A 16,938-nucleotide genomic window follows, 5' to 3' on the forward strand; every position below is an offset into this window, starting at 1 on the left:
GGTCCCAGTTTAGTTGAGTTTTATTGCTTTTTTCGCATTCTTGCTGCCTATTTCTCAGTCAGTGATTCAGCAGATTCTTTTCGGGGTGATTCTAGGAAAACAACCTAAACAATTCTCGCCAACTCCTGCTCGCCATCGACGGCTGCAGAAGAAAAGAGCGCTCTAATGTGGGGTCAAACTGTGACTTAGAACTGAAAGGAATTAATTTGTTTTGATCAAGCAGGTTTATACACTGCTACTCCTAGCCAGGCTGTTTAAAATCAAGCACAAAGATGCATTACGTCCACGATTAAACATGGCAGCTGATTTAGATTCGCTTCTTTGGTTTACTGTTATTAACACCTGCATCGTGACCGAGTCATCACTCACTCATGATTTTATTTACCGGTAAATGTGTTACCCAAGATGGTGCTACAAATGGAGCTGTACATTTGCTGCCGTATTGAAATGCTTGCATATCAAACTGTCAGCACTATTAATCTGGAGCAGAGATAACACATGATGATCTACCTTTGATCTGCAAAGCCTGCCATTGTCTCAGGTTGCTTATGTGTAGTTGGTGACGTCCTGGTTCCGTGCCTTTACCTCCTGGCCAGGTCAAAGCCATACAAATGCAGCAAGGGCTGGCTCCAATCACGGCACCTGACACGTCTACCGGCAACTTCCTGTGGCAGCAAGAGATGACGGTAAAGATGCCAGTAAAGAGGCTGACATACAGTACTGGCATCTCTCAGGTCCCAACCTTTTCCAACTCAGGGCCACTTGAAAATCTCCAAACTTTCGGTGGCCAAATAATGCGTTCTCAGAGCACTTTTTATTTTCCAGTCACGAACACAGCATGAAACATGTTGCATCTTCAGTGTTATAGTTTTCAAGGAGCTGTCTGTTTGTACCTCAACAACACGGCTAATTGTTTTCAACATGGAAAATGGTCCTACCCCAAAAGCCCTTTCCTCTAGCCCGACGCCCTTCCCTCACCATGGTCCTTCCCACCACCCAGAGCCCCGTATCCACTCGAACCCCGACTCTCTATGACCTCCGTATCCCCTAGCTGGTGCCCCTTTTCCCCAGCCCCACCCCTTCCTTGACCCCCACACCCCCTCCCACCACCCACATCCGCCTAGCCACTCTCTCTAGCCACCCCTCAAACCTCTTCCACCTTCCTATCCCTAGCTATGGCCTTTTACCTCACCACCCACTCCCCCTATAGACACCTTGAACGCTGACTCTCTATGACCTTCCTAGCCCTAGCTATGGCCCATTTCCCCTAGCTCCGCCCCTTTCCCTCACCACAACCCCTGCCAGACCGACATGTGGCCACAGTGACCTTGAACTTTGACCTTTGTCCACCAAAATCTAACCAGTTCTGAGTCCAAGTGGATGTTTGAGCCACATTTTAAGAAATTCCCTCAAGGCGTTCCTGAGAGATCACGTTAACGAGCATGAAACGGGCGGTCGTGAGGTCACAGTGACCTTGAACTTTGATCACAAAAATCTAATCAGTTCATCCTTGGGTCCAAGTTGATGTTTGAGCCCAATTTGAAGAAATTATGTCAAGGCGTTTCTGAGAAGTTTCCAAACTTCTTTTGACGAGTTTATAATATATTTCATATACAAGGGTCAATGTATGTGATAACTTTTTATGAAAATATAAATAAATCAGCTGTTAAAAAGGGAGACATAATTGTTGCAGCACACAGGCTCACAAAGTGGAAACATCACGAGTCACGACCACATAAACCAACTTACTCGTTAAAACAGAGCACTTTGTCAACGCTTAATAGATTTAGAATTCCTCTATGATGCATTTTTCTAACCTTATAAGCTACATTGTGTTTAAAAACGTTATTTAGCCTTAACAGCATGCACACACACAGACTAATTATTATGCACACACTAACCCTAACCACTTGAACCATCATAACAAACATACGGTATCATATTTAGAGCTTATTATATCAAAGAGGTCCAATATCAGATATCTAACTGGCCATGCAGTGTTAGTGACTATTTCTTGTGTGTGTTTGTTTGTCTTGGGCTGTACCACAACCAGGAAATGATGGACGGTGGAGAAGAGCCTATTTTGAAGGAATGAAGGCCATAGAGTTACAGCATGTTAACCCTTAGGGTCAGGTCTGATATGTAAACCCATCCCAGCTAAAATAACTCCTCTGACCTCATGCTGGGGAAAATAGCTGAGCCTGTGAACCTGGGCAACTAGAGTTGGGTATCTGTACTCAATACATTTAAGGTATCGACCGAAATAACCCAGTACCAAGTAGTATCAAAACTTCTCCAGTCAAACGATACCTGCATTCAATCCTTTTTGTACACAGATCTAGAGAAAAAAAATACAATTTGTATGGTTTTGCTAGTAGCCAATCACTGCAAGCGTTCTTCGATTTAATGCAACGTGTGATTGGCCGACTAATACAGCAGCTACAACCCACAGTCTGTGGTGGTGAAGTCGAACATGGTATACTGTATGTGACGGAGTTGGCAGTTCAGCAACTAGAGAAAAAGAAAATCTAATGAAGCAGTATTTCCCATACATTGATCTATTTGTGGCAGTACACCACAAATAGATTTCGACTTGCACATATTAATTTCAAATAGTTGACTCCAAACTCCTGCTTTAGGGCTTATATAAGTATTGTCTTGGCTGAACATCATTCCAATCAAAGTTAGGAAATTCCCCCTTTTTTTTTAGTTCTGTTTATGCCTACAAAGCAAATGTACTTGAGTTCTCCCCTGGAAGTGATTTTGGTATAGATCATGACTGACCAATTTGGGGCCTGCGGGCCAAACTTGGCCCACGCTGAGTTTGTTTTGGCCCTCCATGTTTTTGAAAGAAGAAAAATCACAATATTACTGTCTTTCAGAGGCTGTGCTGGTCTCATTTTTAAAGCTAGCTTAATGATACTTTTAGTATATGAAACTAGAAGACCTATTTTATATTTAGAACGTAAAAGTGTCTATAAAATAATATAATTTAATGTTTCACATAACATCAACATTTATTTTTGGCCCACAGCCATCCATCCAGATAAATTTGGGCCCTTCATACGAAAGATTTTGGGCACCTCTGGTATAGATGGACCATTGTTTTTAAGCAAGCAGTATTCTACCATATAGTGTGACCTGTATGCAGAATATAGGGGAACAATGATCTTTTCATCATTGTAATGCCACAGCACATTAAAGAGGATATTAATGTGATGTGTGTAGTTCTTCGTAGATCTAACCTCTTTTTTGCTCTCAAAGTACACCAGATTGATGCATTTTATACTTTAAAATGTACATAAGGAGAGTCTGAGACCCCCATGAACACATACACCTGCGGGGGTCTAATATACAGTACATACCAACAACCATTATTTTAATCACAAATAATGCATTTTTCAATGCAACTAGAAATTTAGCGCCCTGTGCGCGCTCCTTTCTAGCCTACCGTGCATCGTCGACTTCCTCCTTCCTCTCCTCCTCGCTCCATGGTCATCCGCACCACCTCGCCCTCAGGAGGCAGCACACAGACAGCAGCGCTGTTCTCTGTGCGTGTTCCCTCTTTGTTGAACTCATCTGGGCCAGAGCGGAGGTTGCGGCCCCAGTCGCCACCATTACAGTTGCAGGTGCTTCTGGTCCAACGTTGGTTTCCCTGTGAGGGCTCGACCGCTACGCGGGCTCACATACGCAGCTTGGCCTCGCCCACTGCACCGAAGGAGCAAATTGTGCTCCTTCGGTGCAGTGTGTGTGTCCCAAACCACATATGGAGGTATGTGGTTTGGGACAAGTATATCTTGTAACTGACGCTTAAAAAGGTAACCATCACTTGTTGTATTCACTACCCCCCTCCCCCTGTGCACCCCTAACATCAATTTGCCTATTCTAGAGACTCCCACAAAACTCAGATTATAACTGGAACCCTGCCTAGTGGGTGCGAGGTCTACCCACCACGATCCTTCCAAATCCTGTGGGAAATACTGTGAAGTACTCTATTGGTGGTATCACTTTAAGGGTACTGGTATAGGTTGAGGCCACGTCTCGTCATAGATGCTGGGTTAGCTGGCTCAGCCTGGCTGGGGGCGTGGTCAGGGTGGGGTAAAATCCCCTGTTCTATCCATTCAGCAAAGTTAGAATTTAGCTGATAGCCCAGCCCAGGCAGACACGACAGATCGGGGATTTAACCACCGCAGTAAACGCACATCTGAGCAGACGTCTTGTGTTACATTACATTACATTACATCATTTGGCAGACGCTTTTATCCAAAGCGACTTACATTACTGCTCTAGAACCCCCAAACATGTAGTTTAGAGCCGCAGCACCGTCTTTTGGTGAGTCAGCCCATGAGATATATCGGCGGTTTTACCCCACTCGCGCGCCAGCCGTTTAACATTTTGTGGGCGTTCCCAGACATGCGGACTGTCTCTATTGTAATTTTTTAAACTATAGGGGGAGACTCCGGAGATGATGCGCCACTTGTCCTCTTCGCCCTACTTATACTCCCACCACTTATAAAGCCTCAGCCAGGAAGTGACATCACAATTGCTCGAGTGACATCACTGATGACATCACAATTGCTCAAGTGACATCACTGATGACATCACAATTGCTCAAGTGACATCACTGATGACATGATATCACAATCCTGACTGAACCACCACCCCGCCGCCAGAGACACCACCCACTTAGCCAATTTGAGCTAAGAGAAGATACAAAGCCCTGTGAGCAACAGCTCACCTCTAGTAGGCTACAGGCCTAGACAAGGTCTACTACACCTTTCCTTGAACTACTGTTATTGACTGCTAGGGTGAGTTCATAATTACCATCAAAGAAACAGCTTCAGGGTGCTCTGCTAGCTCAACCAGTAGAGCACATATAAGGCAAGCAGCATGGGTTCGAATCCGGCCCGTGTTCTTTGCCGCATATCATTCCCTCTCTCTGCCCTGTCTTTCCTGTCTCTCTGCACTCTGTCTTTCCTGTCTCTCTGCCCTGTCTTTCCTGTCTCTCTGCCCTGTCTTTCCTGTCTCTCTGCACTCTGTCTTTCCTGTCTCTCTGCACTCTGTCTTTCCTGTCTCTCTGCACTCTGTCTTTCCTGTCTCTCTGCACTCTGTCTTTCCTGTCTCTCTGCACTCTGTCTAAAACATATCATTCCCTCTCTCTGTCCTGTCTTTCCTGTCTCTCTGCACTCTGTCTTTCCTGTCTCTCTGCCCTGTCTTTCCTGTCTCTCTGCCCTGTCTTTCCTGTCTCTCTGCACTCTGTCTTTCCTGTCTCTCTGCCCTGTCTTTCCTGTCTCTCTGCACTCTGTCTTTCCTGTCTCTCTGCCCTGTCTTTCCTGTCTCTCTGCACTCTGTCTTTCCTGTCTCTCTGCACTCTGTCTTTCCTGTCTCTCTGCCCTGTCTTTCCTGTCTCTCTGCACTCTGTCTTTCCTGTCTCTCTGCACTCTGTCTTTCCTGTCTCTCTGCACTCTGTCTTTCCTGTCTCTCTGCACTCTGTCTAAAAAAGCAGACATGCCAAAACGAAAAAGGCATCTGCACACTGAAAATATGTGCAAAAATCATTTCCTGCGAGCTTTCAGGCAGAGAGAATGCCTGAAAGCTCCAGAACCAACAGGTGAACAATGTGTTTTCTTCAGTTATAAAAAAACAATGTGCTGAGTGAGGGCTTCTCAATCCCATCCCATGCCACTAGGCCATCAACCTTTCAATTCTTGTAACAACACTGACTCCTTCACATCGTGCTCCACCAGATCGTTTGTACATTTTGACGGCAGCCACAGTGCACGGGATGAGGAGCCATCAGGTGTCTTCTCTAATCCAGTGGAATGTAATGCACAGCACTTGAAAAGGATCAAGCGTGGGTCAAGGCCTTGGGGTCAGGACACATTGTACTGACCCCAGGCAAAGGCAAAGCCATGCTTGTAGTCAATAGGAGGGACGATGAACACTTTGCTCTACTTGCTGAAAGGCCTAATAGATTGGGGGCCTCTTGTCAATCCCTCTTTCTCAGTGACCTAATGTACCCAGAACAGCTGTGTGAGGGCGCTTAGCAGTTAGGCCCAGACGACAAGGCATAGTTCAGCTTGATATATGACCTATTATATGTGAAAGAGGAGAGTTTGTTGAAGGGTATGATGGCGTGAGCATGCCAATATCAATATGACCTCATTACATGTATTTGAAGTATTTCAGTGAACGGCAAGTGTCAGATCTTTAAGTACAATCTGTGCGCATTGTCTATTGCTGCACCGGGGAGACAGCGTACAACTCAGATATCTTTACATGGTTAATTAAAGCAAAAACTAAATAAATACAAAAAAAGGGGGGGGGGTAAAAAGAAAGATAAATAAGATCTGGAGATCACCTTCAATAAACTCCCATCATGTATTGTTGGACCACTGAGGTCTTTTTGATGCAAGAGGAGGAATACCATCAACTGTCTTTCCCACTGATATTACTTTTCAGACAAGTTGCCTTTCAAGGAGGCAAGTTCAGAGAAACTCAAATTGGTCAAACAGGATTGCTACAAAGAAAGAAAACAGGATTTACATTTACACAACAATGTAACAGTCTGCAATTTAATTTAGGAAAGGTCACTCCATTTACTTTGACAGAGAGTCCAATTATTAAACACTGTACAATGCAAATACATTTCAGGTCAATTCAGACAATTCATTTTTGTATCCACCTTATTTCTAGCTGCCATGATGCCTTATGTGAAATATGGGTGCTTCTTCCGATGTAATCCTCCCAGGTCCCTCCCCCCCGATACTGTAGTATGTAGTAGCCCGTCTGCGTCTATAAACGATGTTTCAAAGCTGCAGGACGGAGGGAGCCAATCACGTCCAGCTTGGCCAAACATCTCGCGGAGTTGTTCAAAAAGCAACAGGTTAGCGGATGTGACAGATAACATTATTACATTCCCTCAAATAAGTCATCAAACGAGTGTTATTTCTTTGTGACAAGCAACTTGAACCTTTCTTTCCAGCGTCGGAGTTTGATGAGGAAATGCGCGGACGCTCTGCCAGCAACGTTCTAGACCGGACCTTGCAGCCATAATCATTTTACAGCGGGGCATTCAAAAAATAAGGTGGATACAATGTTTTCCTTCTGGCAAAGGTGCAACAGAACATTGTCATTAGACACTAACTGTAACAAAGGAGTGGTGTCACAAAGGGCTTCAATATCAATCGAGTAGCATTTATACAGACACCATGACGACAACGAGTTACTTACTTTATACAAGATGATAAAAATAACCTCTGTGAAAAAGCAAGCTGACGTAATGACGTGATTAGACGCGTTCAGAAACATATATTGCAGCTTTGCAGCCTAGCTGTATTCCATTTTTTAATAGCCAGTATCCAGGTACCTAAAACGAAAGAAGACGAACAAAAGGCGCTTAGATCAGAAGGCTTATATGACATTCAGTAAAAACTGCAGACAAAGTAAAGTACACCAATATGATTCACAGGCAACTGTAGTGTTGATCTATGTGAACCAATGTTTGGGAAATCAAAGTATTTGTGTGGATTCTGCTGAGAACATTTCTTCTACTCTTCAATGAAATCCTTCAACAGAGGATCCCAAAGACAAAACCACAACCAAGCTTTTTTCAATGCCTTGGGGGTGGTGGTGGTGGTGGTGGTGGTGGTGGGGGCTTATCTATGCTACACTACATGTTTGACAAGAATAAGACACAAAGCATGTTTACCTTCTCAGCATCGTGCTCCAGTCCTGTATCGTGATGCTCCAACTCGTCGTCTCTGAATTCCTTTATTACCTAGTGAAATACATCAAAAGCCCATTAGTGAGCAGGTGAACATTTTCAGATATCATCCGAGTAGTATCCTGCTTGAAAATAGATCGTTTCACAAGGTAGACGGAAGCTTTTCCGACATCTCTGACAACTCAGTGCCAGCGACAACAAAGTTGATCTCTTCCTGAGATGCAGAGATACATCACTCCCCCTGTACAATGGAACCAACTATTTTTTCTTCTTCTTCTGCATTAAATTCATTACGAATGAACCACTCATGAAGTCAAAACTTTGCCTGATATATGATCTGGCAAAATGACAGCTCAAATCTCTCTTTGCAAGACCCGGGTTCAACAGAGGACTACCTTCACGTGTTTGAGCACTTCGGCCCACCTGGAACATTTCCACCAGGCATGGGAGAAATCTCTGCCATCTCCCAGTCCAGCTCTGACAGTGTGAGTCATCCTCTCACATTTACCAGTGATGAAACACTGAATCCATCTTAATGGTGAATGCTGTGATGTGTACAAATGGAAGACACAGGCTCTGAAGTGTGCCCAACTAGGAAAATAAAAGACTACTTTTGACAAAATTATATTTTTCCACCCTTGAGGATGTGTGACCATGTAGACATTAAGGCTCTTACATGATTATATATAACTGAAACACTCAATATCTTATGTGTAACACAATTTATTAATAATTACCATGGCAGCCCTATAATCATAATAATGTAAAGCAGTGTTTTATTGATCCCTTTGTCTCTCCCTCTAGAGCACTGGCTCTCAAACTGAGGTGGTACGCGCCGCGGAGGGATCTCTGACATTTTGAGCATGCACGAGCTACAGCCGCGTGTGTCTCGCGTGTAATTCAAACTATGTCATTCAAACTCCTCTAGAATCCTCATTTCTTAACAGATTTTTTGACGTTTCAATTTTCCCATAATCTGTATGCTCCAGCCATCAATTCCCCATGCCAAGCACGCTTCTATGACTAGTCAATCAAAGGCGAGGACCCAAAATGCAGTGGTGGGCCCGGCCGCCACAACAACCCACAGGCTGCACGCTTGATCCCTCTCTCTCTCCCTGTGCTTAATAATGAACAGTATACAACACGTAGTTCCGACCACGCAAACTGATTTAGACCATTCTCAAATCAGCATAGCACACCTAGTCGTGCCTCATCACTAAAATATCAATCCACCGGTCGAGACAGACACCACCATCATTAGCTGTATAGGCACATTAATAGCCTGTTATATGGGGACACCTAGTGGTGCCCTGACATGGTACATGTTTGACCCGGATTAGCTCCAAGAAAAACAGAGAAATAAATGAAGCCACGCCATGTCGAGCAACAGTATTACAGCGCCCGAGGGCATGCGCATATGTGCAGAAACCAGTAGCTATCTTTACAGCATCCTCTTCTTCCAACCATTCGTCAACAGTAAGTCCACCAAATAAATCAAAATGAACAACGAGACGATCTATTTTGCATGGACGCTGTAAGCTAGCTGCTGGTTTCTGCACAGGTGTTTGCAATTAATGTGATGAGAGGCTCATGTTGGCTGGCTCAACGGGGGCTATGTCTTGTCTAATGGAAATCAAACTAACACCATCAAAAAGTTTGTTATTTTGAGAGCAAATTGCCCCAAAATATGAACACTTTTTGTATGCATCTTGTATTTTGTTGGTAACTGTTGTATAATCGCAATATTACACTTGAGGGTGTGCTTTACTTCATTATTGGCACTTCAGTGATGCGTATGGACCATCTTGCGATATCTTTTATCTTGTGATAAAAGCATATAATTTGGTACACTGATAACCAAAGGCATTCCAAAAACAATTTGATATGGGGACATCGTGAATTCAAAGATTTTTTTTTTTTTTTGCTGCCACAGACTGGCAGCCTATGGACAGTGTAACTGCAATAAAGTTGGGTAGACTGATCTGATATGGATGCTCTTGGTGTCAATCATATATTTCTTATGACAAGGAATTCAAATTGGAACTTTAGAATTGCTCAGAAGCTTCCTTCTATTTCACAATTCAAGACTCAAATGAAGTGATTGCCATGCAGTAACTGCCCAAACCTAACCTCTTGAATTGTGAAATGACTCACATTACACACAGAGGGCGTGTAAGGAGTTATCTTATGCATAGAAACGAAAAGAACGTTGCCTAAGTAAGCGGATCCAGAGAAAACAGTGTCTGACTCACTTTTAAGAGTTCAATGTATCGGTCTGGATCTTTCACCATCAGCTCTCTTATCTGGCTGTTGTAATGCTCAGAGATGCTCTCCTCTACTGCCACAGTGCAGGCCATGGCCCCCTCCTTCCCCAGCAGTGCACTGGACGCACCTAAAGGACAGGAATATGTACTTTAGATTGGGCATGCAACAACTTACTACATGTATTTGCCTACAGTTTCCCACTGACCCACTGGGGGAGATTCAGTTCAGGCTGAGCAACCAAGTTGATAAGATAAGAAGATGAGAAAACTTTATTGTCCATTCAAATAATGGAAATTTGTCTTCTGGCAAGATAATAAAAACAGAGAGTACACACAGTATAAAACAGAGCAGACAGTGCATACTGTAGCAGCTAAAATACAGTAATACATTTCCACAGCAGTGCTCATGGGCTATGGGGGGTTATGTCCTTGTTTAGGATGATCACAGAGGGAACCTTAAGTCTCATGATGGCAACAGCTGGAATGAAGAGTGAAGGGGGGTAATTATAGACCTGGGTTGCCCGTTTCTACCTTGAATTCTCAAGTCAAGTTCTTATAATACAACATGTTGGTTATGGCAAATGGCCCTGATGAAGGCAATTGTTTGCTGGCCGAAACATGTTGGCGTGTACTTGTTTTTAATTGTTCTATAATGAACAATTAACAACTATTAACAATTAACAAATAAAGAGCACCTTCAAGGTCTCCTCCACACTTCCTGATATCCACCTGAGCACTTCTGTTTGGTGCCTGTTCTTCAAGCATTAGTGCATTACTGACTCAATGTTCTGGGCTATACAGCCTTTCATTTAGGGAATAAATATAGTTCCACAGATTGAACATGCTGTTTAGATGGCTGGGTTAAGCAAAGTTCATTGGTAAATGTATTATTAACAGCTTAGTTGTATAAGCAAGGGAAAAAGATCGGTATCGGATCGGATATGGAAAAAGTGGTATCGTGCCATCCCTATTTTAGAGCTACCCACCTAATAAAAAGCCTGTGATGTTCCAGAGGGGCAACAGTAATGTGGGCCGAACTCTGTTCTCAGACAGAATTTCATTGAATTTCTCGAGGTGTTTCTTTTCTTGATCCCACATTTCCTGAGGAAAAACAGAATGAACCCGTGAGCATCAAGCGCAATGCAGTCACACATACACCACATATACAGGTATGCATACATTTGTTTGTGGAAACACAATATTCTTTTAGTTTTTGGATCACAATGCAATAACCAAACCATCCATAATTGCTTGCTATACTTAAAGGGTAACTAAACCCCAAAACACTTTTTTTTCCCAGCGTGCCGTGAACCAATGTATATGTATATGTAACCAATGTATATGGCTTTTGAGAAGTGTTGGTGAAGGATTCTGGTCAAAATCTCCACATTTGAGGGCAAACTGTTACAATTCTACACACTGTATACTTTTCAGTATACAGTGAAAACAAAATTGTATCCCGTTTTTATCCCCCATTAGTGAATTTTTTTTATTTATTTATCCTGGTTGCTGCTCCACCCTCTGCCGATCTGGGGAGAGCCGAAACTGGCTCCATGCTTCCTCCGAGACATGGGCAGTTAGCCAGCCGCTTCTTTTCACCTGACAGGGGAAGCTTCACCGGTAGGACATAGCACGTGGGAGGATCACGCTATTCCAACATGTTTGCCTCCCTCCGAACAGACGCCCGGAACATCCAGAGGAGGCACCACTTCAGCGACAAGGATATTGCATGTTTTTGGTGAGCGGTTCCTATATGAAGGAAACCCCCAGGGGGCACGAGGAGAACATGCAAACTCCACACAGAAAGGCCCTTTTGACGACCCCGCCCGGGCGGTGGGCACTCGAGGACGGCCACGCCGTCACGCACTCCTTCAGCACTCACAGCGTCCCAGGTGGGAATCGAACCCAGGACCTTCTAGCTGTGAGGCGACAGCGCTTACCACTGCGCCACCGTGCCCCCTCGAGACTCTTGATTTGCATTTTTTTAAATCCCAAGTAGAGGCAGGTCTGCCAGAATTCTGGGGGGTTAGTTCTCCTGTGCTTTTTAAAATACAATATTGATAAACTTGGATCAATGGTTAAAGCTGCATTAAGCAAGATGTATGTAGTGGAAATGTTCCGACCGGTTAAAAAAACTTGTGAGAACAGAAGTTACCAGTTACACCAGGCATTTTACAAGAGAACAAATTCGTCAGGTCAATATGTTTTTTCTCCCTAGAGACTGTACGTTTTTTGAAATCTTATAAGCTTGTTGCAGGCCAGACTGTGCCACGTTGGAACTAATAAACTTGGGTACAACATCAGGTTTGGTTTCATGTGTGTAGACTGTACAATGATGACACCTACTGGCTCGCAGGTAACGGTGCGGGTCTCTCGGTCAATACCTGTCAATCAAATGTCAGCAGCGCGCGCCCAGCTACGCATCAATGTGCGCCACAGTAGTCTGGTAGAGATGTCAACAATAGCAAGAATGGAGCCTTTGCAAAGTGGAATCTATGTGTATGGAAAAACATTGAAAGAATAGGAGGAGGAGAATGTGGACCCGGTCGTGGTTTGCGAGAGAGCTTAAGGTAAGTTAATGTCAACTATTTATTAGCATCTACTAGCGTTTAGCGTCTATACTGATATGATTATGCTGCATTTCTATTAGTTATCAGATGTTGTCATAGGTGTCACCCTAAATTTCCGACTATCAGAATTCGTCCTAGCTAGGTGACTTTAAAGTCCCTGGAAACCAAAATCCACAAAAACGTTCTAACTATGTTATTTAGGGTCTTATGTTAGTAATTGTGTGCCTCAGAAATTATTATACATTACTTTCAACCCAAAGCCTTAAAATCGACACTTTTCTACAAGATTCTACAAGGTACTTCCTCATTAAAGAGAGCAGTGCGCGAGGTGCTAAAATGCAGGAGCTTATGACGTCATAAGCTCTATATAACCTTTGTACACGCGCGCAACTCGCCCTTCTCCTTTTGTCCGTTCTTTGCCCCACAGCGCTCGCTCAGTGTCTGTCTGTCTCCCTCCCACTCTGTGTGCTGTGTGTCGAGCACTATGCTGCCTGCCTGCTCTCTCTCTCTCTCTCTCTCTCTCTCTCTCTCTCTCTCTCTCTCTCTCTCTCTCTCTCTCTCTCTCTCTCTCGGGACTAGTGAGAGAGAGAGAGAGCAGGGAGTGTGTGCGAGGTTACTCTCACACACACACACACACAGTAGCGCTGTGCACTCGCAGCGGCAGAACAGAGATCTCTTCCTCTCTGTACGCTATGCACGGAGCAACACGCGAACACACACACACACACACACACACACACACACACACACACACACACACACACACACACACACACACTTACCCCATGTCTCTTTCATTCTCTCTCTCTCCCTCTCTCTCCGAGAGAGAGGTCTCCTCCGAGACAGAGAGAGAAATTTCCCTGCTGCAGATGGGACACGCCCACACAGTCCGCGGGAGAAAATAACACTCTAAAAACTAATTGATTCTCATGAGTTTTGCCATGACTGTCAAACCTAAATTTATATACTTTGCGACGTTCATCATCGTTCAAATTTGGCTGGTGGCTTATTAACATAGGGTCCTGTGATGTGATGAACTCAAAATGCTAAATAATAAAGAAATATTTCTGGTTTCCAGGGACTTTAAAGGTTGCAAGACTATGAGAACGGCCGTCTTTGAACCTCTCTCACTGCGCGACGCAGGACCACCGTTTTTGTAGCTACGACCAAAGATATAATTTCTTTCATGTTGGTCATCTTTCGTCTGGGACAGCCCAACATCGCAGTGTGTTAAAGGCTTTGGTCACAAAGTGGGGCTGCAGGAGGGAGACTAATCTTTTGCCTCTCTGATACCGTTAGCTTCCTTTAGTATAAAGCCATCTCAGTCCAGCCAGGTTGGTAAGCATGAGCAGCATGTCATGTCATGTCATGTCATGTCATGTCATGTCATGTCATGTGAATCATGTGTCACATGATTCACATGACATGATTTCTGGGTATTCTTCAAACTGTTTTCAATGACATCTTGTCATTTGGAGCCACCCACCAACGTGCAAAGTTGCCAAGTGCAGCTCCAAGAATAGTATTGTTATTACAAAAAGAGCTGTGAGTACAGTGAGTTTTGCCAGAAAGCTTTATGTGATGTATTGTGTCCGTCCGTACCTGGATGAGAGGTCCTATCTGAGATCTACCCAACACTGCCATCTGGCCAGCGTATATGCGGTTGGCACCGTATTCACCCGCGTGGTCGACACGCAGCATTCTGTGCAGCATGGCCTTTTCCACATCGTCCTGATGGGGAGGGAGCACACTGTAACCCCGGGAGCTCAGCTGGAGGAGGGCAGCTGTAATACAAGCACAGTAGCACATGTAGCTGGCAAGGAGCAATAATGCTGGCTCTTTGACAATAAGGCTCAAAGGTGGTCTCCTCTGGGACCAGAGACATTTAATTTATCCCATTCTTGGGGGCAATTTCCAGTGCGTCACACCAAATGCTATATATATATATATATATATATATATATATATATATATATATATATATATATAGTGTATATATATATAGTGTGTATATATATGCGATTACTGTTGTCTTGCTTGTCACTACAGTAAGTGCGCCCGACTGCTACAACATGACTTTAGACCTCATGAATCAGTAGGGTCTTTTATTCAGATTAAAAACCAAAGCTCAGCCCACGTCCGTGTCATTGATATGCTTGTTTGGTCACAGAATTCACATCCATGCTCATTGTTTAGACTTGCTGTCTGCCAGGGATGCTCACAAGTCATTTTTTGCAAGTCCAAGTCAAGTCTCAAGTCTTTGAGCTCAAGTCCAAATCAAGTCTAAAGTCTTTGAGGGGCAAGTCCAGGTCAAGTCTCGAGTCTTTGGTCACAAGTCCAAGTCAAGTCTAAAGTTCCTTATGGCTGCACGACACGTTCTATCATCTGTTGTATGCCATCCAGTCTGCTTGACTACATATAGCTAAAACTAAGGAATTCAAAGCACGTACAGTATTATTATCCTCACTCCTCACTTTATCTATTAGCTTACAGTATCAGCATTGATTGCAAGACATTTCTGTAATGTAAATACACCAAAAAATAAGATTGTTCACAAGTCCCAATCAAATCAAAGTCAAGTCTAGTCTTTGAAGACGAGTCTCAAGTCAAGTCTCAGTCAAGACAATTGTGTGTGACAAGTGCGACTCAAGTCCCTCTGCTGTCTGCCCCGAGTTCCAGTTGTGTGACGTCAGGGTGTCCCCAAGGAAAAGCTGTGAAATGTGTTGTTTCAATCTTAACTAGATCTAGCTTGCATTTTTTTCAAAGCAATAGGTGCCTTTGAGCCTTTGCAGAAAGACTAACGGGTTGATTTATATGTAGCATAGAGGCCAATTACACCTGGCATTAACATGTGTTTTCTGTCATCATCAGATTGCAATCAGATTGTTTTTTATCCATTGAAAGTACAGGTGTAAAGACCACCAAGACGCATTGAAGAAGGATTGCAATCTGATCAGCCAAACTAGCCTGGGTAAACCCATCCCCCACGTGACCTGCTCTCAGACCTGTTCTCAGTCACTATGTGACTGGGAACTGAGAGAGCAGGTCACGTGGTGGCTGGGTTTACCTAGGCTACAGCCAAACCACCTCCGGAGGTGGTCAGGGATGCATTGAACACAAGTGTAAATGAATGTGTCCTCTCAATCTGGATACAGCAACTGTATGCGGATTGAAAGGACACCCATTTCTGCGATCAGATTGCAATCAGATGGCAGAAAACGCATGTTAATGCCAGGTGTAATTAAATGGCCTCTAAGTTAACATTTCTGTTCCTTATGGAAACTATTACAACTAGATTTACTGGCACCTTTCCAAGACCCATTTACGAAATTGTTTAATATCCATTAGTGTAACGTTAAGCTTGAAGGATTTCTCTCATGACTAACGCTACATAAGTGTGTCATGCAGTGTACGTTAGACAGCAGGGTGTTTTTAGCATTAACTTAGGTTAGCTTTTAGCTATTTTGTTGCTCTAACATCAGCCCCCCTGCTTACCTCTGCGTTTCAAACATTGCCGAAGCATCGGCCGACTGAAAGCCTGCGACCACTGACTCAGAGCAACCTGTATGGCTCTCTGCATTGTCGTTGTATATGTTTAAACGTAAAATTAAAACATGCGAACTGTCAAAGAGAAATTATGTCACTCAGAAGGTGAACGCGGGCGGCGCATATCTATGACGTCACGACCACGCGTGGATCACACAGAACTGCGCCGCGTCTTCAAGCGTCCAGCGCCAAGGCCGCGCCCCTTTTTAGGGGAAACTCACCATAGTAAAAGACGGTACAAGAAGCCGAAACCACTTCAAACAAACTATTTAAAACGGTTTAATTTGATAGAGATATGCCAAAGAGTTGCTGTGTTGTTATAGTTTCACTAACAATAAAAAAACAAAAAACTGGTCTGCGATAGAGTAGGCGTGACACCGTCAATGTGGATGATGCATGTACCCTGGTGGAAACTGGATACAGGGTTCATATAAAGGCAAGTACCTCATGTCGATGTATCTTGCGCATTCTATGGCCAGCCGAGTTGAAATATATTGTCATGTCATGGTGTCTTTGGGTCATTTATAAACTAAATTAATTCTGTTATTTTTCTATAGACAGTTTTAACTTGACAACAATAACAACCGTCACAACCCACCTGAATATCCGGTTTACTTCCTGTATACATAGCTGAGCAGGCTGATATTCGGCTCATATTAAATGTTAACGTTAGGCCGTGTCTCCGACAGACACATTAACAAGGTAGCCTATTTCGGTCTTTATGTCTTGTAGTAGTTAGTAGTAGTTGTTGTTGTTGTTGATAATAGTTGCCATAACAACCACCCCTGTCGGAAAGACGTGCACACGCTGGGTAGGAAGCGTTGTTGTCCCG

General features: G+C 43.8%; 1 protein-coding gene across 1 annotated transcript; it reads right to left on the bottom strand.

Moving 5' to 3' along the window:
* Positions 1 to 6,686: 6,686 nt before the first annotated feature.
* coq7 (coenzyme Q7 homolog, ubiquinone (yeast)) lies at positions 6,687 to 16,212 on the bottom strand. The gene is made up of 6 exons (XM_083656150.1): positions 16,056 to 16,212; positions 14,163 to 14,344; positions 10,977 to 11,091; positions 9,979 to 10,118; positions 7,712 to 7,780; positions 6,687 to 7,369 (listed from the first exon to the last, which is right to left on the bottom strand). Exons 1-6 carry the CDS (start codon positions 16,138 to 16,140, stop codon positions 7,292 to 7,294), a joined length of 669 nt encoding a protein of 222 aa, XP_083512276.1. The 5' UTR covers positions 16,141 to 16,212; the 3' UTR covers positions 6,687 to 7,291.
* Between the last annotated feature and the right edge of the window lie 726 nt (positions 16,213 to 16,938).

This window comes from Poromitra crassiceps, assembly GCF_964638095.1.
Source record: "Poromitra crassiceps genome assembly, chromosome: 19".
Lineage (NCBI taxonomy): Eukaryota > Metazoa > Chordata > Actinopteri > Beryciformes > Melamphaidae > Poromitra > Poromitra crassiceps.

Bases quoted from the DNA above. Each gene is read 5' to 3' on its own strand.
- coq7 (XM_083656150.1), bottom strand. From the start codon at position 16,140: ATGCAGAGAGCCATACAGGTTGCTCTGAGTCAGTGGTCGCAGGCTTTC. The intron at 11,092-14,162 runs GTACGGACGGAC...GTTTTTCCTCAG, and splicing joins AGATAGGACCTCTCATCCAG to GAAATGTGGGATCAAGAAAA. The intron at 7,781-9,978 runs GTGAGTCAGACA...GTATTTCACTAG, and splicing joins GATACATTGAACTCTTAAAA to GTAATAAAGGAATTCAGAGA.